The 24320-nt window shown below is 34.6% G+C and overlaps 1 protein-coding gene across 2 annotated transcripts in view; it reads left to right on the top strand.

The window, feature by feature from the left end:
- Positions 1-24320, top strand: part of tmem131 (transmembrane protein 131) — a 50608-nt gene that overhangs the window by 965 nt on the left and 25323 nt on the right. For both annotated transcript variants that reach the window (XM_073851158.1, XM_073851157.1), the window contains exons 2-5: positions 10875-10936; positions 13321-13361; positions 19162-19230; positions 20664-20784. In XM_073851158.1, the coding sequence (XP_073707259.1) occupies positions 10875-10936; positions 13321-13361; positions 19162-19230; positions 20664-20784 (293 nt within the window). The remainder of the gene's footprint in view (positions 1-10874; positions 10937-13320; positions 13362-19161; positions 19231-20663; positions 20785-24320) is intronic.

Raw genomic sequence — 24320 nt, 5'->3', positions numbered from 1 at the left:
AAGTCTCATTAAAGTGCAGAACACTTGGCTGTGTTTGCAAATTGAATAGTCAGGGTTGCGATGCACTCTGGCACAATCCAGATATCAACCACTTGACAGGGCAGATGACCTAGTAAGTCTGCTGCTTGCTTTTGACTGTTTTTGACTGGTTTGTTGTCTGTATTGTAATGATGGACAATTAAAGGGTTACTTCAGCCAAAAATTAAAATCTGTCATTGTTTACTCACCCTCATGTTGAGTGTAAACTCTTTCAGTCTGTCTTCTGTGGAACATTTTAAACAATCTTGGTAACCAAAGTTTGGTGAGCATTTAATTTCACTGTATGGACAAAAACAAAACACAGACATTTCAGAAATAAAAAAAAAGTTATTCAGGGTAACACGAGGGTGAGTAAATGATGACAGACTTTTTATTTTTGGGTGAACCATCCTTTACATTGTCAGTAGTCAGTGGTTAAACAATGGAGACTTTTCTGTGACCAACATCAATGTCTAAGAACATTTTGACTCATGCACAGTATGTAATAAAGGCAAGGCACTGTTACAACTTTTGTCCAAATGGAGTTATGGCTGAAGTCTCTTAGGCTGTGATCTGTTCTGCGAGAGGTTTTCCTTTAACTATGCACAGTGGGAAACTTTATATCAGCTCAGTTTGAATAAAAAAGCCATTTTCTCAGTTCTAGTGTTTTTGCTGTTTTGGCATTTTGTTTTAAGGAAGAATCATCTTTTGACAAAATTGTCTTGAGATTTTGTAACATTGGAAGGGAACACAAGGAGGCACAAATTAATCAGCCTGGCTTATGACTTTTTATCATTACTTGTATCATGTGTTGTAGTCACATTAGTTAGGGATTGCAGAAGCACACCGTGCTTTAAATGCTTAAGGGCTGTGGATTGGTGAAGGTGTGTGTTCCTTGGCTTTTAGAGACAGAATGTTTCCCTTCTCCATAATCCCTGGATTACTCTGCCTCTTTTGCCTGGACACTGGGGCAATCTGTTGGTGATTTTAGGGCTTAGATGTGTGTTTGCCTTGTAGTTGAGAGTTTATGTTGGTTGTTGTTAGAAATAATGAACGAGATCCATTTCTTATGAAGTCAGTTATCAGATCTTGCAGTTGAAAGTTCTATGTTTTGTTGCAAATGAGAAATACACTGCCAGTCAAAAGTTTTGGAACAGTACGATTTTTAATGTGTTTTAAATAAGTCTCTCCTGCATTTATTTGATCCAAAGTACAGCAAAAACAGTAATATTTTGATATATTTTTACTATTTAAAATAACAGTTTTCTATTTCAGAAATCATTCTGATATGCTGATTTGCTGTTCAAGAAGCTTTTATTATTATTATTATCATTATCAATATTTCAATAAGTTGAGTTTTTTCAGTATTCTTTGATAAATAGAAAGATCCAAAGATCAGCACTAATTAGGGCTGGGCGATATCACGATAATTTTTTTCCATATCAGTCGATATCGATAATTATCACGATAAATGTCAAATCTACAATATTATCTACAAATACAATATAATTAATATTAATAGAATATATAAAACGTTTATATAAAAAAAAAAAGAACTGTAATATGATACAACACTTGTAACATGGCTCTGACTGTAAATGCAGAGTTACAGTGATTTTTAAGTATATTTATTCAACAAAAATAAGAATAGACAAATCTTTTTCTTCATAAATCTTGATTTAACATATTTTGTCAAATGTTTTAGCTGTCTGACAATATAAATAAAAAAATAATGGCTCAGGGCTCTACGCTTACATTTCTTGCTAGGACCACTTGTGCTCCTAACTTAAAAAATTTAGGAGCACAGTCAAAATTTTAGGAGCACATTCTAAACAGTAATCAAAACTCTGATAAAAAAAATTTGCCTTTCTATTACGAGGGGATATTTGACTCCTCAAAGTGATTTACAGGGGAATTTAGTTTTTTTACCTTTGTTTTGACCTTTTCATATGTTTAATGAGGCTCAGAGGTGACACGAGTGCAATCAAAATCATAGATTCATGTTGAGATTAATGTTTATTAAAATATAAAATGTTTATTAAATATCTATTTAAATATACAATTTTGAATACAGAAATATTAAAGATTTAAATAACTGAACAGATCTGCCAGCAGGTGTCGCCAAGACACGGATTTATTTACTAAATCACATCATTCTTTTGATTCGTTCGAACGGATGGTTCATTCGGGAATAAAGTCTTTATGAATGGGAAATTGAATCATTTCACTAGATTCGTTTGAAAACGCACGTTTCATTCATAAACGAAACACCGCTGTGTTTGAATGGAGATGCGCGCAGTTGTGACTTGTTTCAGATTACTTTTGACAACGAAATAGAGCAAAATCAGGCAATAGTGTTGTAGTTAGGGCTGCACGATTAATCGCACGATGTTGTGAGGCGCGTTTAGTCAATGAAGCCGGTACTTTGATTAGTAGTAAATCTCCATCACGTGCGTTCAGCTGGAGCGGCAAGTAATACACAGAGACGTAAATCACTGACAAGCTACGCCAAATGGCGCTCAAAATCGCATTCTGTAGAGCCCTGTAGCTGTAAACTACTGCGTGCGCCATCCGGAAGTGAAGGTTGCAAAATGCCTGCGCATATCGTGATAATTATCGTTATCGAATTATCGCCCAGCCCTAGCACTAATCTGAAATAAAAAGCTTTTGTAACATTATACACTATACCATTCAAAAGAGAAATTATAGAAATTTATATTTTTATTCAGCAAGGATGCTTTAAATGGATCAAAAGTGATAATAGAGCCACCACATGTTACAAGATTTCTATTATCAGCTGTTGTCAACATAATAATAAATGTTTTTGAGCAGCAAATCAGAATATTAGAATGATTTCTGAAGGATCATTATGAAGTAATGATGCTAAAAATTCAGCTTTGAAATCACAGGAATAAATTACATTTTAAAATATATTCAAATGGAAAGCAGTTATTTTAAATGGTAAAAATATTTCAAAATGTTACTGTTTTTGCTGTACTTTGGATCAAATCAATGCAGGCTTGGTGAGCAGAAGAGACTTCTTTAAAAACATGAAAAAAATCTTACTGTTCAAAAACATTTGACTAGTAGTGTACTTCTTAATGGTCTTTGCCAAATGACAGAATAATAAACCTATTTCTCACTTCTTTCTCTTTGAAAGTCCTAAATGGACTTAATAGCTCCAAAGAGACCACACAGAGGTTTGAGCAGATGGGTTGGTGCTCTTTGGGAAGCACGTGTGAGTTGTTAAGTGTTCTCACTCTTCCTTGAAATGAATGCACCACTATTTCATTTACTGTGTCAACCCAGTTATTGACTGGAGGGACTCACTGAGCGCATGGTGTTTTTTTTTTTCTCCTTTTAGGTTGAGCAGGAATGTTTTTAACGCCTTGGTTTCTTCTTCCAATGAGACAAGAATCTAGTTATCAATGACATCACACTTGGCATGTGTCAATAAAAAAGCAGACAGAAAAGTTTGCAGTGACAAGAATGTGTGTGTTTAGGAAGTTATTAGGGTGCTGTGATTGCAGCGACAATGAATATCAAAAATGCATTATAGAGTATACTATGTAGTAATGTCTTTTTATATGTGACATCTTAAAAATATATAAAAATATAAAATATATGCACTACCAGTCAAAAGGTTTTGAACAGTAAGATTTTTAATGTTTTTAAAAAAAGTCTCTTCTGCTCACCAAGACTGCATTTATTTGTTCCAAAGTACAGCAAAAACAGTCAAACTTTGATTTAATTTTACTATTTAAAATGTAATTTATTCTTGTGATTTCAAACCTGAATTTTTAGCATCATTACTCTAGTCACATGATCTTTCCAAAATCATTCTAACATTCTGATTTGCTGCTCCAAAAACATTTATTATGTTATTATTTTAATGTTGAAAACAGCTGAGTAGAATTTTTGTCAGGTTTCTTTGATGAATAGAAAGTTCAGAATAGCAGCATTTATTTGAAATAATAAGCTTTTGTGATTATTTATCATCACTTTTGATCAATTTAAAGCATCTTTGCTAATAAAAAAATAATAAAAATTATACTGACTCCAAGCTTTTGAATGTTTAATGTTACAAAAACTTTCAGATAAATGCTGATCTTCTGATCTTTATTCATCAAAAAATCCTGAAAAAAATGTACGCAACTGTTACAATTATTAAAAAAAGTTTTCTTAAACCGCATATTAGATCTTTGATCGCAGGAATAAATTGCATTTTAAAATATATTCAAAACGGTTATTTTCAAAATGTTACTGTTTCTGCTGTACTTTGGATCAAATAAATGCAGGCCTGGTGAGCAAAAGATATTTTCTTTGAAACATTAAAAATCTTACTGTTCAATAACTTTTGATTAGTAATGTATTTATACATGTTACATATTAATACATATTTACACTACTGTTCAAACATTTGTGGTCAACTGTAATATTGATGTTTTAAATAGTTTAAATAACAATTTTCTATTTAATCTTTTTTATTATTATTTTTTATTGGCAAAAATCTTAGTGTTGCATAAATAATTCTAATATGCTAATTTGGTGCTCAAGAAACATTATTTTTTGTGTGTGAAAAAGTGAAAGAGTTTTTTTTCACCAGTTAATCAATTTAATGCATCCTTGCAGAGTATCCGTTTCTTAAAAAAATATTAATAATGCCATCTCTGCATGCTCATGATCATATGAATATACAAGAAAAAAAGAAAAAAAAATAAATCCAAAGATTGAGTATTGTTCATATTATGTAACGCATGAGTTCAAAAAAGCAACACATGGAGTAAAAATTACCGGCTAAGATGAGCTTTTATTATTTTATGTCTTGATACTCAACAGTCGCTCATTTTTACTGTCTGGTTGACTTCATATCTTATCGCGACATATGGTTCTGCAGTTACAGCAGTTGTAGTAGCAGAATTTGTGTCCAGAGGTCAGCACGTGTTGAAAGTTGAAAATCAAAATGTGAGAGATACATCTCTCTTTTCCAAGATCTATCTGCATAAAAAATGCCTAAGAGTTGAGAAGAGAAATGGTTGATGCTTAAATGAGAGATGCTCAATTGCTGTTGCATAATTCTGTCCGTGTGTGCAAGAGCACATAGTGTTCTAGTTTTTCAAGGCCTAGATCTCACTCAGCGTTAGGGTCTTTAGTTGAGCATGAAGCGATTAACCACACAAATGGTTCTGTGATTGATTTGCTCGCTTTAGTTTCTTTCCAGTGCTGCTGTGATTGAGTACTATAGCAGTCAGTGTCTCATGCGATGGCCTCAACTAGGTAGGTATGTCTGTGTTTGTCTAAAAGGAATCCATCAAAGGTGTGCGTACATGAGCAAGAGTTAGTTTCCGGAGTAACATGTTGTTTTTGCTCATTCAGCAGCACCTGGCTCCCTACCACTAGTTCTCTGCAAAGCCAATGAAGGGTCTGACACGCATTCCTCACAATACAACATGCTTGATTGTGTTTTGACATTTACAACGTATGTGTAGAAGCCACCTCTTTGTTGAGGAACATAAGCATGGTGTTTCTTTGAATGATGTGGTGTTGTTAAAAGTGTTTGACCAAGCAAGTTTAAGAACTTGAATTTCCATGGAATTCCACTACACAAGCTCTTCAAGTATAGGGATTTGTAATATAGATGCCCTGTTGGTCAGGTTGCAGGTGGTGTTCTATATTACTTTAAATGAATCATCTAGTCTCTGTGGCTTTTTTAAGAGCAGTTACATGTAAATGTGGTAAGGGATCTCTGATGTGTAAAGATGCTTTTAAACATCGAAGTGCCAGACTCTTTCTGGCGCACATCACTCACACACTAAGGAATCTTGTTGTGAATCTGATATCTATTTAAAATCCCCTTGCCATCGCAATATCTCGCCAAAAATTTGACTGACAGCTGCACAGCAATACATAGCGATTATTGAAGTATTCACAAATAGGACTTATTAAATAAGTTTATTCTATGCGTAAGGCAAACATATATTGTATTTCAAAACAATATTATTATAATTTCTATAGAAATAATGCCTTTAATGTTTTTTTCTTTCTTTTTTGAAGAATGGATCACACTCAACATTCAAGTGTAGGGAGGCAGAGAGGGACTTTGTAACCATGACTGTACAAAAGCATACAAAAATAATTTACTGTTAATGGGCACTTCCTTCAAACTTGGCTGTCTAACACACAATCTTTGAGTATTGTTCATATTTGTTAGCAAGCTAACAAGCTAACAATTGCCGACATTAGTCAGTACTGATATGAGGTTGGACTGGGCTACAAAAATTATCATGTGGAGGGGAAAAAAAAAGGGTTTTCGGAACTAGGGGTGTGCGATATTGACATTATCGAGTATATCGCAAAAACCAAACAAAACACACCTACAGAGTGCACGTTTACATGACTATGTGAAGTCTGGTTAGACTAGTGTGCATTTAGAGTGTGTTCTTTCACAGCATGATCATATAGTTAATCAATATCACATAAAGAGTGACGTTTTTTTTCTTCAAAAATCAGCATGATTACAAATGTGATATTGATTTTATACAACAGTTCAATAAACTAAGTTAATATTAAGGGACTTGCGTTTTAGATACCATATTGCCAGTTTTTGCTCTATTTCGCCAACAAAAATCATTCCGCACACAGCCACAGCACTGTTTTGCATCTCTGAGCAACGTGACGGTGTTTCATTCCTGAATGAATCAATTGTTTAAGTGATTTGTTTCTATCACAAGGACTCACTTATTAACAACATTTTATGTTTAAAATATCAATACTTTATGCATTTATAACTGCAGTTTACAGCACTCTATGTTCCTCTGAGCTGCATTAAACAAATAAATGCATCTAAATGCCACTTCAGATCCAACTTCTGCAAAGGTGAATTTTGTTGATACTGATTACATTTGTTTGGTTAACAGCCTAAAAGTCAAATTATTCTAATCGACTGATTAACTGTAAGAATTTGACTCTTTGGAACCTTTTGAAAAAGATTATTTTCTATCACTGCTGGGAACTGATCACACAGAATATGAAGAATATCAATATCAATTTAGGAGTCAGCTGTCAACGGTAGTTTTTTAGATATCAGCACAATAACACACTCATTATCAATAAAATCTCAGGCCCTGTTTACACTAATGTGTTTTATTTTAAATGCCGTTTGATTGTATTGTATTGTTTACATGGTCATCAAGGATACGCAGAGAGATTGTGGGCAGCCACGCTATCTTTTTCAAAAGTCTCTATTTTGGTCCGTTTACACTAAAACGCAACCCCTGAGTTTTCAAAAGTCTACATTTTGGTCCGTTTACACTAAAACGCAACCCCTGAGTTTTCAAAAGTCTCTGTTTTGGTCTGTTTACACTGAAACGCAACCCCTGAGTTTTCAAAAGTCTCAGTTTCCGAGGGTCGAAAAACACCGGATTAGTGTAAATGACAGGCATAACCATAGCAAAAGTTATGCATTTTAAAACGAAAATGCACTAGTGTAAATGCAGCCTCAGTAAAACATTCTATTCAGAACACAGTTTTGCCCAGTTTGACAAAACTCCAAACATCATGCAGCATTTTTTTTGTTCCATCATGATCTAAACACAACTTAACGGTTGCGATCACTAGAAAAACAATAACAAAAAAGGAAATAATAATGCATGGCCTTTAGGGCTTCCGTACTTATTAGATTTGATATGTAAAGAATGCCTGTCCCAGTTTGAAAATGCCCAATAATTGGGAAACGCCCCCTTTTTGTTTTGCAGACACCTACACTTGGCAACGGACACGACCAAACAATCAGTATTTCAGAATTTTGCAGATAACTGATCATTGCAGCAATCAGTTATCAGTGCCAATTAATCATCAAAACCGATATATAGTTTTCCCAGTTTATGTAAGAGATAATGTACGTCCAGATGGTTGTTATCTGAGAATAAAGCCCGACAGGCTTAAGACCCTTCGTGTCAAGTTAAAAGAATTTCAACATTTACACGTAGCGATGCTCAACAATGTCAGTTCCAAAACCGTGGACCAATCAGAAGACCCGGCAGCCGGGGCATGGCCACTTTTGTTTTTTATGCATGTATTTGAGCCATAGCTGCTTATGGCTTCCATACTATTTTGATTGGATAGTTAAAAGAATGCCTATCCCGGTTCGAAAGCGTTGAGTGTTTTTGGTAAACACCCCTTTTTTTTCAGCAGAGACATATACTTTGCAATGGACGCAACCATACTGTCGTTAGGAATTTTTGCAGATAACCAATCATTCCAGTAATCGGTTATCGGTGCCGATTAATTATCAAAATCAATTAGAGATGCACCGATTGCAATTTTCTTGGCCGATTCCGGTTCCGATTTTTCAGTAAGTGTGACCTGCCGATTCCGATTTTTGCCAATTCCGATTTTATTTTTTTAAGAACTGTAATGAAAGCATAGGCCTATACAGAAATATTTTCTTTAATTAAATTTATTCTATAATAAAATACATTTTTAAACATTATAGGATCTTCTTACAACAAAATAACTTGAACAACAAAATAAAGTGCTTTGTGCCTTCGAAAAAGGTATAAAATTAGTTCCTGTAACTAACAGTAGTAGTATAGTTATACTAACAAAAATCTTTTCCTCAATGCATTTTTTTTATTTTATAATAAAAGAGATGTATAAACATTACAGCATCTTCTCATATTAAAATAACTTTAACAAAATAACGTGCTCTGAGCCTTGAAAATGTTAGAAATAAAATATAAGTAACAAAGCAGGCATACAAAAATCTACTTTCCTTCAATGAATTTTATATGGATTTTTTTAAAAACATTAATTACAGGATCATCTCACAACAATAACTTTAATAATAAAACGTGCACTGTGTCTTCAAACAGGTAGAAATACCAATGCTAGTACTAAATGCTATTACTTGAGCATTAATGGCAAATTTTCCTTGATAAACAGAAGCATTTCTGCCTTGTCACCAGCTAATCCAGCGGTAACGTTACTACACTTCATAACATTCATTCACATATTTGCGCTACGCCACCGCATACAGCGTCTTCACACACAGATGATATTTACTAGAGAAGTGTAACATAAATGCATCTGTAAATAAATACAAATTAAATTGACGTCGTGCACGCTTTAATTACCTTCAAATGGAACATATACGCTCACTTCGAACTATTAGTGTGTGAAGAGGCTGTATGCGGAGGCGCAGCGCAAATATGTGAATGAATGAAAGTGTAGTAAACGTCAACGGATTTCCCCTGCTCAGGGAGTAGGGAGCAATGAACACTGGGCAGGCACCATGTCAATCGGAACACGTTCATTCACGGAGCTTACTTCTAAGGAGTGGGTTATCTGAATCAGGTGTGTTAACTAACAGAGACATGCAAAATATGCAGAGCGGAGGCGTGATCTACCACATGTCCAGCCAAGCTAAACAAGCGTGTGGTTCGTGGTTGTTCCCTCACGTTGTATTTTGGCCTTATAAATGTTACAAATTGAGATCTTTGTGTCATCTTCACTCACACCAAAGACATGTTTACACGCGACTGTAAGTGCGCGGTTGCGCGCGTGGCTGTGACGTAATTGCATGCGCCGCTGGCAATAAAAGGATCGGCTAGGAATCGGTAAGAGGAGAAATTGACCGGCCGATCACCGATCCGGGCCGATCATGCCAAAATCGGCCGATTCCGATCACTAGCCGATCAATCGGTGCATCTCTAAAATCAATATATAGTTATCACAATACTGATATATTGCGACACCCCTGTTTTCGAGACTGTTTTTTTTTTTGTAGTGAATGGATTTTACCGATAAATGATCATGCCAATAATCGGTTATCGGTGCCAGTTAATCATCAAAATCAGTATATGGCTATCGTAATACCGATATATTGTGACACCCCTGTTTTTGATACTTTTTCAGCCCACAGTTAGTTTTTTTGTCTCCTTGCCCAAATCTAAAATGATGAGAGTTGTTCTGGTTGACCCTCAACTCAAGATTTAATTAATTTTTGTTGATGAAATGGACTCTGCACCTCCCTGAGTTAATTATGTGATGTAACATGATGTGGTGTGGAAAGTGATGCGTGTTTTGTGTACCTCTGAAAGTGTATACGAGGGAGCGTGACCGGCCTCTATCACTATAAACTTCACTAGAGTTACAGAACTGCAGACTAATAATAGCACTTCGAGTAGACTGACATGAAGCCGAATATGAGAACTCAGCAGCTCTGGGAGGACTTGCCATTAGCCATCTGTTAATCTGTAAAAAATCTGCTTCTACTCAAAGGCCTTATGATGTTATGTTTTAGTATTAAGCGGAAGAAAAAAATTATTAGCTGACAGTATGGGCGTCCCTTCACGCTTTTATGGTTGGCTTATCTTTTTTCAATGCCCATATTTGTCATCAGTGGTTTCCTGATTGAAGGATATTGATGTTGCATTGATAAAGCAATGAAGCTGCTAACATGAAAACATCAGAAATCAGATTCAAGTTGACCACATCCATTTCTGACATTTCAATTTCTGTTTGTTTGCTTTTTTGCTGTTTCCTGGCCTCAAAAACTATTTCCAGGAAGCTCTAGCAACTACAGCTTCTCTTGCAAGAGACAGTAAAAGTATACGGTTCTTAAAAGTTCTTCAAGAGCTCACTCGAGACAAATCCAGACAGTGAATGATCGCAAAATGACTGTAATGATTCCCTGTCTCTCTTCAGTCCTTTGTGTTGCCCGATGGGTAATTGTGTCCAAATCTGATACACTCCCAAAGAGCCACTTGCGCACACTGAGAACTCAAATCATCTACCTACATGGCATTGTTTGCTGATATCCAAACCTCATGGGAATTTTCTCTGTCTGTCTACAGCTTTCATACAGTCAGACAACATCCTGGAGGTACTACACTTTGGGGAAGGAGGCCTCTTGCAGGTATGTTTTTGTGACTGTGATAGCCTGAAGCTTGCATTGCATTATAAAGGCCATAGGAAATTCCTCACACCTACTTTTTGGTGAATGAGCTGTGAATACATTGAACACCGCAAAGCTTAATGTTGTCAATAAATGACGAAAAAAAATAGTGTTACTTTTAGTGAACTACACTGGACTCCCTAATTTGAAAAATAGTGAGACAATCCACAGAAAAGAGGTTCATTAAAAAAAAGTGCGTAGTAACATTGTCAGCTGAAGTGTTGTGAAGTTGTTGCAAACAAAGTTAATGAATCAAATTGAGTTTTTTTTTTAAATTTCATATTATAATAGTAATATTACTAATAATAGCTTAATTTTATGTAAATTACATATCCATTGCTATCAGTACTGTAAAGTGTGATAAGATGGGGGAGGTGGGGGGAAGTAGCAAATCAAATTTTTTTGTCTGGATACATAAACATACAAAGCAACTGGTGAAATTTGATTCAAACTGATGATATTATGAAATCAAAAATTACAAAAATTTAGATTTAAGTTATTTTCCACTTGTATACTTCAAACAAAAACGTTAACCTGGAAGTTTGATTGACAGGTGATCTGACCAATCATAACGTTGAATCCACCATTTTGTTCAACAAACACACCAGACAGGATAGTTAATAGATTAATGTCAGTAGATTCGAACTTGAAAATGATGTATTGACGTCTTTCCGTGATAGAGACAACATACCGTCTAATGTTTTTTAAAGTATTTATGCTACAACTAGCTGGAAGCGATCGGTTTACGTTTGAACTGCTAGAACTGAGGAAATACGGTGATCTGTCACATTAAAGAGCCCCAAAAATAATAATTGTTGGAATTTCTTTAAAAATGACACAAATTGAAGACTTGATTAATCATTTTCTAACTGCTTGTTTTCTTAAAAAAAAAAAAAAATAACAGAAACAAAACTAACTTCTCTATTCTTTTTGCATTCTATTTATGTTTTCTCTTTATTTATTATATAATTAACACAAAAATAACCCTTGCTACATGTACTGTGTTCGGCTAACTGAGACTTGTCATAGCACTTGCTTATCATTGCTCTTTTGTTGATTTTGATTGCTTCCATTGCCCAAGTCGCTTTGGATAAAAGCATCTGCTAAATGACTAAATGTAAATGTAAAATTTCATGGGCTGAGATTTTATTGAATGCCAAAAGTAAACTGCTCTGTCTTGTCTGTCAGTGTGTGGCGTGATGTGATGTGTGACATGAGAATGTGATCGCCTCAGTTCAAGCGGCATGTGAACCGATCATCTCTTCCTCTGTACTATTAGTTTAAGCGTGAAATGAACACAATCTCAACCGCAGAAAGATAATAATACACACTAGTCGCTGACATTAATCAACCTCATTTGTTTGGGTTGTTTGTCGGACAAAATAGCAGGTTCTGCATTATGGTTAGTTAGATTGCCTGTCAGTCAAACTTCTGGCAAAGATTGAAATCCCACCCCACGTTTCAGAAGCCATTTCTCTTGGATATACGTCTCAATAGACAAGAAAAAACTAATGCAACTTCAGTTTCATCCTGACTTTAAATGATCTTTTTGTCTTGTTTTTTGTGTCTGTAAGGGTTATGAGACTTATTTTTTTGAAAAAATAAAAAGTTTAATGTTTTATTACAATAGAATCATTTTGTTAAGAAGCAGGTATTTTAAGGCTGGGAGTTTGCAAAACAGGATTCTGTAGGAAACAAAACAATTATTTAAATTATGAATTAACCACTTTTTTTGTTTATAGTTTAGTTGTTAATCAAGGTTATTAAGAGATTTGCAAAAGCTTTAAAGTCTTTATCAATTGTTATAGTTTAATAAGTCTTTGTAAAGGCTTCTTTATCTTACTTTAGTAGTGTATGTGTCATTCTTTGCAGTACTATTCACGGTTAATTAGGCTTTAAAAAGGTGTGTCAGTCTAAACTATGTTGTCAAATGCATTTAATTGCCCAATAAACTATTCTCGATATAAAATATGTGAGTCGTTTTAAAAGCATAGCTATAATAGTCTCTTGAATGGGACTATGAACTCTACAATCTTTGTGGTTTTGTGTACATGTCAGTTTGGACTTCTGTGGAAATGTTAAGGCTTATAAATAGACTAGACAAGTACTCCCCATCCGGCTATTTCCATCTTATTTTAGCCCTACAGAAGCGAACCTCAGTGAGAACATCTCTAAGACCGTCTTTTGAGAGTCTAACATAAACTCAGTGTACAAACAGTAGGCCATAGACACAGCAAAATCCTTGTCAAAAAGATTCATTCTAACTTTCTCTTTCTGCTTTAGGTGTCTTGCATGTTAGCACCACTAACTTTTAGAGGCTAATTTAATTTCTTTTCTTCTTACAGACAGAGTCTGATATTGATCTTAACTCATATCGTCAAAAAAGGTAAGGTTTTGACTTTCATACACTCAGAGATTTTCTGCAAGCATCGTTTTGTACGTGCTTGGCTGGAGTCAGCATGTGGTTTATATTAGATTGTCCAAGAAACATTTGTTCAGTACTTAACAAGACATGTGAACTAAATATTCCCACTAAACGATGAGACGTTTCTATGCTCAAGGAAAAACAAATGAGCAGAAAATACAAGTGTCACAAGCTGTCATTTCATCTTCGCATTTCAAATGATTTAATCAGATACTCTTAGCGGTCATTGGCCCTTTAGTAAATTGTCTTAAAGTGGAGCGAAGGGAATGAATGAATCAATAGATGAATGAATGGTGTCTTTGCTGTGGCATTTTAAGTACTTCAGCAGATCAGAGGTAAATTAGGTATTATCTTCCATCCCAGTAAACTCCAATCCTAGTGAGTTTATGAAGTTACACAACACTGTCCTTTAAGTTTGTAAGCAGAGGAACTGGTATAAAAGAGCAATGAGTCAGAGATGGAAAAGTTATTGTTCTCTTAAAAGACCAGAGGAATTTTGATGTTCACATTTCCTTTTATAAGTAAAAGTTATTTTTTGTGTTGAAGTGATTCCAGTAGATCAACTTTTTGTGTACTAGGTGTCCTATTCATTTGCTCAACCAATCAAAGCTTTCCAGCTTGAGGGATTGGCCTGCCAACTTATCTGTATATGTTAGTGGTGGCTGGATTTCATTGGCCGATTGTCTGCGTTGTGACTCGTCATCTCAGCTGCAGGAGGACACACCCGTAGTCGACACCATCAGCATGTCGCATACGGTTTAGCTTGAATGCAAGTGAGAAAATGACACTGTTTGGTGTATTTTTGTTACAAAAATGTGTAGCTAAGTGATCTAGCACTAATGGAGCTCTTTCCTCTTTAGCTGATGAATAGACAGATTTTCTGTTGTGTTTTTAGATCTAGTGTTGAACTTTGTGTCTAATGATAGTGGTGTTTTTATTGCAGCTCTTCAGTTTTTTTTAAAGCACGTCTACCCCCCCCCCCCCACACACACACACACATAGTGCAGTTGGGAAGTGGTTGACACTCTTTTAGCTGTGTTAGGGACTCTCTTTTGCAGCTTTTTTTTCTGTGGTTTGTGCCACCAGACCAGTTAGCCTAGTTGATGCCTTGACACTTTTGGTATATGATCACAAGACATCAATAGAAGAGCACACCCCAAAACATTGTATGACACATTGATGCATGTTTTATGTCTGCTTAAAAAGCCACCGTTTAGCTCTTTTCTAGTTCGTTTTAGCTAAACTCTGTAGCCAGAGGTCATGCCAACACTGTTTGAGTCAGACTTTAGTTTAGTATCATCCACATTAGTTCATAAGTGTTTGTGTTATTCTTATGTAAGCTGCAGTTGAGAGATTCACAAGATACAGGTTCTGTTTCTCTCGAACACATTGCTGTGCAACTTGACATGCCATGTTCTGTTGTTAATCCACAAATATGCTGCGAGTCTTACTCCTGAGAGACAAAGTCTTTATTCAAGTGGTATGACTAATTTGTCTGTCACTCTGACGCTCTCAGGGTTTGAGAGCCGTGATAAGTTTATTTTAGTATTTTAACATAAGCTTTGGCTTGTGTAGATGTTTGGGTCTTTGTATGAGAGTCAAACTGTTTTAGAATGGCTTCTATGAAAAACATTAGTTATACTGCCAGTGGAGAGAGTGTGATGAATAGTTCTATTGTAGAGTTGGACTCAGATTAGGGCCAGATCAAAGTGTCTGTTGTTTAGACATAAAAAAATAATGATAATAAAGTAACAGTAATTTGTTATAATATTGTTGTATGTTAAAAAGTAGACATGGAGACAAAGGCCACGCCCACACTGGGGGGAAAACAAACCAACGCTCTCCATTGACTTTGTATTGTGGGAAGCTGCCTTCTTGTCATTTCTGACTTATAGCAGAAAACAGAACAATGTCTAAAAGCTGCTTTGTGACAAGGTGTACAGCAAACATGCTAAAAAAACACAAAACTACATTATTACAAATACCGTTTGTCCCAAGCCTTTATAAAGTTAGAGGGAAGCAGGGGTGCAGTTGATTACTATTGATGGGAAAGTTAGCTATTAGAAAGCTTATATTATGTGTTTCAGCAAGCTGTAGCTTGGGCCAAATGTATTCATCCACATTGAAGTAGTACTCAGAGTAATGTGACACATTGCACTCGACTTTTGTGTCCTTAAACGCTGCTTTTTTGGGGGTCAACATCTTGTGTAGTTTAAAATGGGTCAAAATGTAGTTCTGTGTTTTATATTGTTTACTGTACACCTTGTCACATAGCAGCTTTTAGACATCGTTCTGTTGTTTGTTATAAGGCAGAAATAACAAGGAGGCAGCCTCCCTTAATACAAAGTCAACATTGAATTGTTTTCAGATTATGACGCGTTTCACTCTATCTCTATAGGAAAATGAGGTACTTATCTATTTGATATGCTGTTCCAAATCTAATGAAACCAATCTTATGATGTTTGGGTGAAATGTGACCCTGGACAACAAAACCAGTCACAAAGGGTCAATTTTTTGAAAATGAGATTTATTCTAAAAATAAGCTTTCCATGTATGTATGGTAGAACAATATTTGGCTGGGATACAACTGTTTGAAAATCTGGAATCTGAGGGTGCAGAAAAATGAAGTTCTTAGTAATGTATATTACTAATCAAAAATTAAGTTTTGATATATTTATATATCTGTATGGAACATGATCTTTACTTGATATCCTAATGATTTTTGGCGTAAGAGAAAAATTGATCATTTTGACTTATACAGTTTATTTTTGGCTATTACTACAAATATACTCGTGCTGCTTAAAGGGATAGTTCACCCAAAAATGAAAATTTGATGTTTATCTGCTTACCCCCAATGCATCCAAGATGTAGGTGACTTTGTTTCCTCAGAAAAACACAAACGAAGATTTTTAATGAAAACCGGTGCAGTCTGCCAGCCTTATCATGGACGTGGATGGGCACCAAACCTCTAAAAGTAAACAAAAACATACACAGACAAATCCAAATTCCACCCTGCGGCTCGTGACGATATATTGATGTCCTAAGACACGAAACGATCGGTTTTTGTGAGAAACTGAACAGTATTTATATCATTTTTTACCGTTGATCCACAGCCACGTCCATCTCTCCTGAGCACGAGTTTGGCATCAGTCACGTCACATCTGCACGCGCTCTGTGGTAGAATACGCAAACGCCGGAAGCGATCTGTCGCATGAATACGACACTCATTGTTTCCACAGAGCACAGAGATTGTGGGTATAGCGGCTATTCAAAATGGTAATTACTTGCGCGTATCCTGATTGTTTAAACCGATTTAAAGCTAAAAGATTACGTTTGCTTGCACAAACTCATCCGGGACTTTTCACTGATTTCCCCTTACGGCGTTTGCGTATTCTACGCTAGAGCGCGTGCACATGATGTGACGTGACTGATGCCAAACTCGTGCTCATGACAGATGGACGTGGCTGTGTATCAAAGGTAAAAAATTATATAAATACTGTTCAGTTTCTCACAAAAACCGATCGTTTCGTGTCTTAAGACATCAATGTATCATCACGAGCCGCAGGGTGGAATTTGGATTTGTCTGTGTATGTTTTTGTTTACTTTTAAAGGTTTGGTGCCCATCCACGTCCATGATAAGGCTGGCAGACTGCACCGGTTTTCATTAAAATTCTTCGTTTGTGTTTTTCTGAGGAAACAAAGTCACCTACATCTTGGATGCATTGGGGGTAAGCAGATAAACATCAAATTTTCATTTTTGGGTGAACTATCCCTTTAAGACTAGTTTTGTGGTCTGGGGTCACAAATGTCAAATTTTAATAACTTTTGACCAAAAGGTGGTGCTGTACCAAAAGTATGCATGTTCCTTCAGTTCATGCTTATTATAACATAGACCAAATGTGGTCAGAATTCGCTAAAGTGTTGAGGAGATATAGCCTCATGTCCATTTTTGCACAAACTTTGTCAAAGTCGTTAATGCGTTTTACAAAAATGGGTCTGTATATCAACAAGTACTTGATAACGTTTTGTCAGAATGCTCTAAAGATAATCTGAGCCATTTTTGGTGAAAACCAGGTTAAAAAAAGTAGACTTTTCAGAAAATATTTAAATTAGCAGAAACATGAGTGCAAATTTGGCCCGTTGGTGGTTCTAGAGAGTTTGATTTAGAGACTCTAAATTTGCTGTAGTTAATGATGTGACTGTCCTCAATTTTCAAATTTCATTGCCAAATTTCATAACTTTCCCACAAGTGGTTCTATAAGATTTCATGAGAATATGCCAAAGCATTTGTAAAATACAGCATTTTACTGCAATTTGAAATGGTCCGTGCTCAAAATGGCTGACATAGGACAATTGGGTGTCATTAGATTCAGTATGCCACCCCGAATCTAACCAATTTTGTCAAATTCATTAACACATCTAACACATCTCAGTTTTGTCAAATTCATTAACACATCTGTGTATCAGAAATCTTTTGATGATTTTTTTGCCAGAATTATCTGAAAATGATCTTTGCCAATTTTTATTAAAATTGCACAAACCGTCTAAGATGAGTTTGAAAAAGTAGAATTTTTGCATGATTCAATTTTGCAAAAAATCTTGACCTGTAGAAATTAGAATTTTATTTTATTTTATGGTACGCATTTCAGAATTAGAGGAAAAGGAATTTTGCTTCTAGACCTTAAAAGTTATTAGCAGAAATATGATTGCAGATTTGGCATATTTCTGGTTCTAGAGAGTTTCAGATAGAGACTTTGAGAATTAATTATAGAGAATTTGTAGAGTATTTGCTATGTTTGTTATTGAGACTGTCCTCAATCTGTGTGCCAAATTTTATAACTTTCCCGCAAGCAGTTCTATGGACTGCCATAGCAGAAAAATAAAGAAAAATACTAAGAAGAAAACAACAGGAGCTTTGCTCCTAATTAAATAGTAGTGATAATAATCATCATAAAATCAGTAATAAAAAAAAATATTTTATACTCCCATAAAAACAATCAAGACCTAATTTCTTTCAAAGGGTTAAAGGTCTTTCAAAGCTGTTTCATTTGAGTTAACTGAGGCTAACTAAATCACTTCATCTTCCCTGTGTCACTTTTTCCATGATCTTTGAATTGACTGACAATTCAATTCATGCTACAGCTATTTTTAAAGTGAGTTTGCAACTCCATGCTAAGAAAACTTTTTCCAGAACACAAATTTATTCCTGTTATCTGTTTGAAGCCATAACAATACCTTAGGCCACATTAGTCGGTTACACCCTAAAATCACTGATATCTGACCTCAGGGACCATATCATTATCATAGATTGTTTTCGATATTTAGTCTGCCAACTGCAAAATCTTGCCAATATATGAGGAGAGTAGTGTTAAATGAAATATTATACAATGGGAGGGTGGGGGGAGGGGTATTATCGACTTCAAACTCTCAGAAAAAATATGTGTGAATGTAGTTTGGTGTTTAAACCAACTCTGTGAAACCAACTGGCTTGTCCAGTGGAAGGATGTTTCACCTGAACTTTTAATGTTTGGTGTAAACCTGATGCTTCCATGCCAGACAATGCCTATTTGTTACCGTGTATGTGTAAGTGTGGGTTTATCTTTCTCTTTGCCTGGAGAAAAATAGAGAGGCATCATTTGATCCTCAACAGGCTGTGTTATGGTGTGTTTTGGAGGAAGAGAAAAAAAAGCACATTGTACCAAGAAATGGTGTCTCACAATTTCTTCCCCATTATTTACAGCGTATCCTCTTTCTCTTGCAGTGCGTCCTCTCAACGGGGGAACAGCAGACCCATACGTTTTGAGCCTCCAATGCTGGACTTTCATGAACAGTAAGTAGTTAACAGTATTTGAGAGTTAACATGAAAGTGAAACATCTAAAACACATTTTTTCCCTAAGTATTACATAATGGTACAGGAATGTTTATGACCAATTACCATTTATATGAAAAAACTAATTAAAATGTATGAATATATAAAACATAAAAAATACATTACAGTGCTATAATATAATATAGTATAATATAATAACTAATCAGCAATTTTCCTGCTGGCTTAGTATCACTTTTCTAGTTTAAAAGAATGGCCAATTTGTCAAAATGCCTCAACTAAATAAAGAAAAAAATATTTTAGTAAGTTCCTCAATAGTTTGGTATTGGAGCTATATATAATATCAATACTGATTACGACATGTCCATAAGGTGACCTATTCTAAGAAATGCTGGGTGGTTTTCTACAGAAGATGTTTTTGTGCACTTGAATGTAGTTATGTTATTATGCTGCTATTTTATTAGGTCTTGTGTGTACTTTAGTATGTGTCATAAAGAAGCTGAGTGCCAACGCCCTTCCCTGCCTCATTAGATGCATTAGTTTTATTAGCTCACTCCCTATGCAGTCAGCAGGTCAGGTGATCCCAACAGCCTCTGACTCAATAAGCATTAATTTCACTAGTGATCATTCCTGTGCTCTATAAAGCTTTTCAAATTGTAGTCCGGAAGACAATTCGGTTTGTGCGTTCCCTTGGGAATTTCTAATGGGTTTTTAGAATGGTGGTTTTCGATTTACAAATCAAATAAAGTCTGTGGTTTACATTACTTGAAAGAAACTTTACTGTTTTGTTGTAAAATATAAATGAAGAAAGTTAACCATAAACAAGGATAAACCCACTGTGAAATGTTTGTCTTGAAGAAGTTATTCTTGAGTATGTTTTCCCTTCTGTGTGCCCTAGTTGTCATTTATGCATTTATGCATGCACTGTCAGAGTGTGGAGTTGTAAAACAAGCTTTCTATATTGTCCTCATGAATATGGGCGTATGAGATTTTCTGCTGGTGTTCTACCAGATATCTCTTAGTCACAGGCCAGTCTCTCTCTCTCTCTCTCTCACCAGCAGCATGCAGTAGAACCTCAGATAAATGAGCTCATTCATATCTTGTACTTTCATCTCATACTGATAGCATGTTCAGTCAAACAGTTTATTTGATTATTTAACACAAGTCTTTTCTATATGTTCAATTGGTTTGAATGTTGAATTTGGTTTTAACAAATTTTGATTTTGCTTATAGTATGTACTTGCATATAGAGTGATAAATGAGAATGCGCCACCTCAGATGCTAAAAAGAATAATTATTTTTTAGTTAACCTGATTCTGTTTCAGTTTACCATGTATAGACAATTTCAAAGTTAAAGCTTTGGTTGACTTCAAACTAATGATGTCTCATGCCATTCTGTCCTGGTTGCTAACTATTCATTTGTCTCTTTCCATAGGCCAGTTGGAATGCCAAAAATGGAAAAAGTTTACTTACACAATCCAAGTTCAGAAGAAATAAGTTTAATATCAATATCAGCAACAACATCACATTTTCATGCATCCTTTTTTCAGAATAGGGTAAGTATAATCTATTTTTTTAAATATTGTATTTAAATAATTGTCATTAATTTATTATATACATTATCATTTGCAAGTTTGCAGTTAGAAATTAATACTTTTATTTAGCAAAGGTAAAAAAAAAAGTATAAGTATGTATAAGTGGAAAAAAGCACAACTGCAACTCATAATTCTAAGAAAATATCAGTCTTTTTTTGCTCTCAAAACTGACCTTTTTTTAACTCCCAATATTGAGTTTATGTCTCACAATTCTGAGAAAAAAGTCAGATCGGCGAGATGCTTAAAATGTCAGAATTTCAAGATATAAACGCTCGATACTAAGGGGAAAAAAAGTCAAAATTGTAAGTTTATGTCCTGCAATTCTGATTGTATAACCTGCAATTGTAGGTTTTTATCTCACAATTTTTTCTCAGAATTGTGAGATATAAGCTCTCAGTTGCATGAAAACAATTTAATTGCAAGAAAAATAAGTTTATATCCCGCAATTCTGACTTTATAACCTGCAGTTGTAGGTTTATATCACACAATTCTGAAAAAAAAAAAATTAGAATTGCAAGGTATAAACTGGCAACTGCAAGAATTTTTTTTAGAATTGCATGATATAAACTCGCAAAAAAGTCAGAATTGCAATTAGTGTTGTCAAAAATATCGATATTTCGATAATGTCTCATTCAAGTGAAGCGAATAGAAAGGCGAGTGCGGCGCCCCTGCGACCGGCTTTGTTTTATAAAGAACACAGCAGGAGTGCTATCTGGAAATATTTCGGATATGAAGCAAATGAACATGGAAAGCCGAAGTACACAAGCAAGCCAATATATAAGAGTTGCTACAGAGCAGTGCTAACAAAAGGCGCTAACACCACTAATTTCACAAAGTACCTGAAAGACAGACACTCGGAGTCGGATCTATATAAAGAATTTCGAGAGGTTGGTAACTGTTCTCATTTTAATATTACTGAATCATTAAATAAGATTGCCTGTTATTGTTGCTGATATGAGTGTTGTCCCGTTTTTTTACCGTAGTTCGTTAATATAATCTGATTGAGGAATCTTAGATGAGTAAATACTTTAACTGCGGTCAAATGTAAATTAACTGCGCTTATTTAAAAAAAAAAAAAAATCATTACTTAAATTCTGCAATTTGTCTTAGTGTCTATCCAGTGAGCAACTGAGCATTGTTTTCACGTGTGATGCATGAACGATGAGCAATGCATTTGTTACAGTATATTTTAACCTTTGATAACCGTAGGTAATAAAAATACAACGGATCATGTTAGCTCTGGTCCAATAAAAAATATTAACAGATAGAACTTTAGATTTTAATTAGTTCATGTATTAGTAAATGATAGTTTAAATTAACTTAACTAAGATTAATAAATGTTTTGGAAGTATTTTTCATTGTTTAGTCATGTTAACTAATGTTAACAAATATCTTTTACCATTAGCTTAAGTTCTAAGATTAGTTAGTTAATTTTAAAAGTGTGGTCTAAAAAGAAAAAAAATAAGTTTATGACCTACACTACCAGTTGTATTTGAACAGCAAAGAAAGTATGAAGCAAACTCAAATGAAGCTAAGAAGATGAACAGGGCTGTAGCAGTGTACATATGTATATACCTCATTGTCATGTTCTAGACTTGTTATATTTATCTTTAAATTAAAAAAGAAATTTACCCCCTTAATATTGTGGCAGTTTATTTCTCTGTGGTATTGAAAATAGTATCGAATATCGATATTTTTCAAGGTATCGTATCGAAAGTTAGAAATTCCAGTATTGTGACAACACTAATTGCAATATATAAACTCGCAATTCTAAGAAAAAAGTCAGAATTGTGAGTTTATATCCCGCAATTCTGACTTTATAATCTGCATTTGTAGGTTTATATCACACAATTCTGAGGAAAAAAGTCAGAATTGTGAAATATTGTGAAAATTTTTTTTGAATTGCAAGATATAAACTCACAATTGCAAGACATTTTTTTTAGAATTGCAAGATATAAACTTGCAATTGCAAGAAAAAAGTCACAATTGCAAGATACAAACTCGTAATTGAGAAAAAAGTCAGAATTGTGAGTTTATATCCCGCAATTCTGACTTCATAACTTGCAATTGTACGTTAATATCTCACAGTTTTGAGAAAAAAGTTATAATTGTGAGAGATAACTTACAATTGCAAGAAAAAAGTCAGAATAGCAAGTTTATATCCCGCAAATCTGAACTTGCAAATGTATGACTATATAGATTTAAACTTGCAATTATGGTAGTGTGTCACAAAAAGACATGATTTTTTTTGATCTACGAAGGACTGAGACAGTTGTGACTTCCATATCAAACCTAACACAAAAGAACAGAAGAAATGTTCTTTTAGCTTGTGTGCCAGCTACTGGATGTGTGTGGTAAATACCTCACCTTCTTGTTTGGCATGTGACATGACATAAATAAATGTCACTTCCTTGCTTTGTATATTTTTGATGTGTGGAGGGAGTTATCGACCGTCACCCTTACACACATTCACGTCAGTAAAACAGCAGGACATTGGCCTCACTGAAACTTCTAATTAAAGCTTTTAGTGTGTGTGTGCTCACACTCTAGGCGGTTATAAATTAAACATATCCCACCTGTTCCTGACACCTGCATAAATCAGCTCTTCTCTGCCCTGGCTAATGGCCTGTGGCTGACCAGACTCGACATCAGCCATCGTAAACTCCGTACTCTTGGGTACCCAAGGCTACAACCCATTTTAACATCCATTTTGGGTGATACATTTTGAAAAATGATGATGCTAAAAACAAGTGTAAAATGGGTCCAAAACATTTTTAGCATTATTTACCTTTTTTTTTTTTTGCGGCCTGTTAATAACATCACATTTGTGTTTAGATTAATATAAAAGGAATATACACTACCAGTCAAAAGTTTTTGAACAGTAAGATTTTTAATGTTTTTTTTTTTTAAAGAAGTCACTTCTGCTCACCAAACCTGCATTTATTTAATACAAACACAGTACAGCAAAAACAGCAAAATTTTGAAATATTTTTACTATTTAAATAACATTTTTCTATTTGAATATATTTAAAAATGTAATTTATTTCTGTGATCAGAGCTATATTTCATCATTATTACTCCAGTCTTCAGTGTCACATGATCCTTCAGAAATCATTCTAATATGCTGATTTGCTGTTCAAGAAACATTATTATCAATATTTAAAACAGTTGAGTGCATTTTTTTCAATATTCTTTGATTAATTGAAAGATCCAAAGATCAGCATTTATCTGAAATCAATTGTAACATACACTATTCAACTTTAAGATAACATTACACTTAAAGTATTAAGAAATTAATACTTTTATTTAGCAAGGATGCTTTAAATTGATCAAAAGTAATTATAAATACATTGATAATGATAATGTTACAAAAGATTTCCGTTTTACATAAATATTGTTCTTGTAATTTCTATTCATCATAGAAACCTTAAAAATCTGGCTGTTTTCAACATAAATAATAATGTTTTTTTGAGCAGCAGATCAGAATATTAGAATGA

This window comes from Garra rufa, chromosome 12, assembly GCF_049309525.1.
Source record: "Garra rufa chromosome 12, GarRuf1.0, whole genome shotgun sequence".
NCBI classification, from domain to species: Eukaryota; Metazoa; Chordata; class Actinopteri; order Cypriniformes; family Cyprinidae; genus Garra; species Garra rufa.
This window is presented reverse-complemented; position numbering and strand designations above follow the sequence as displayed.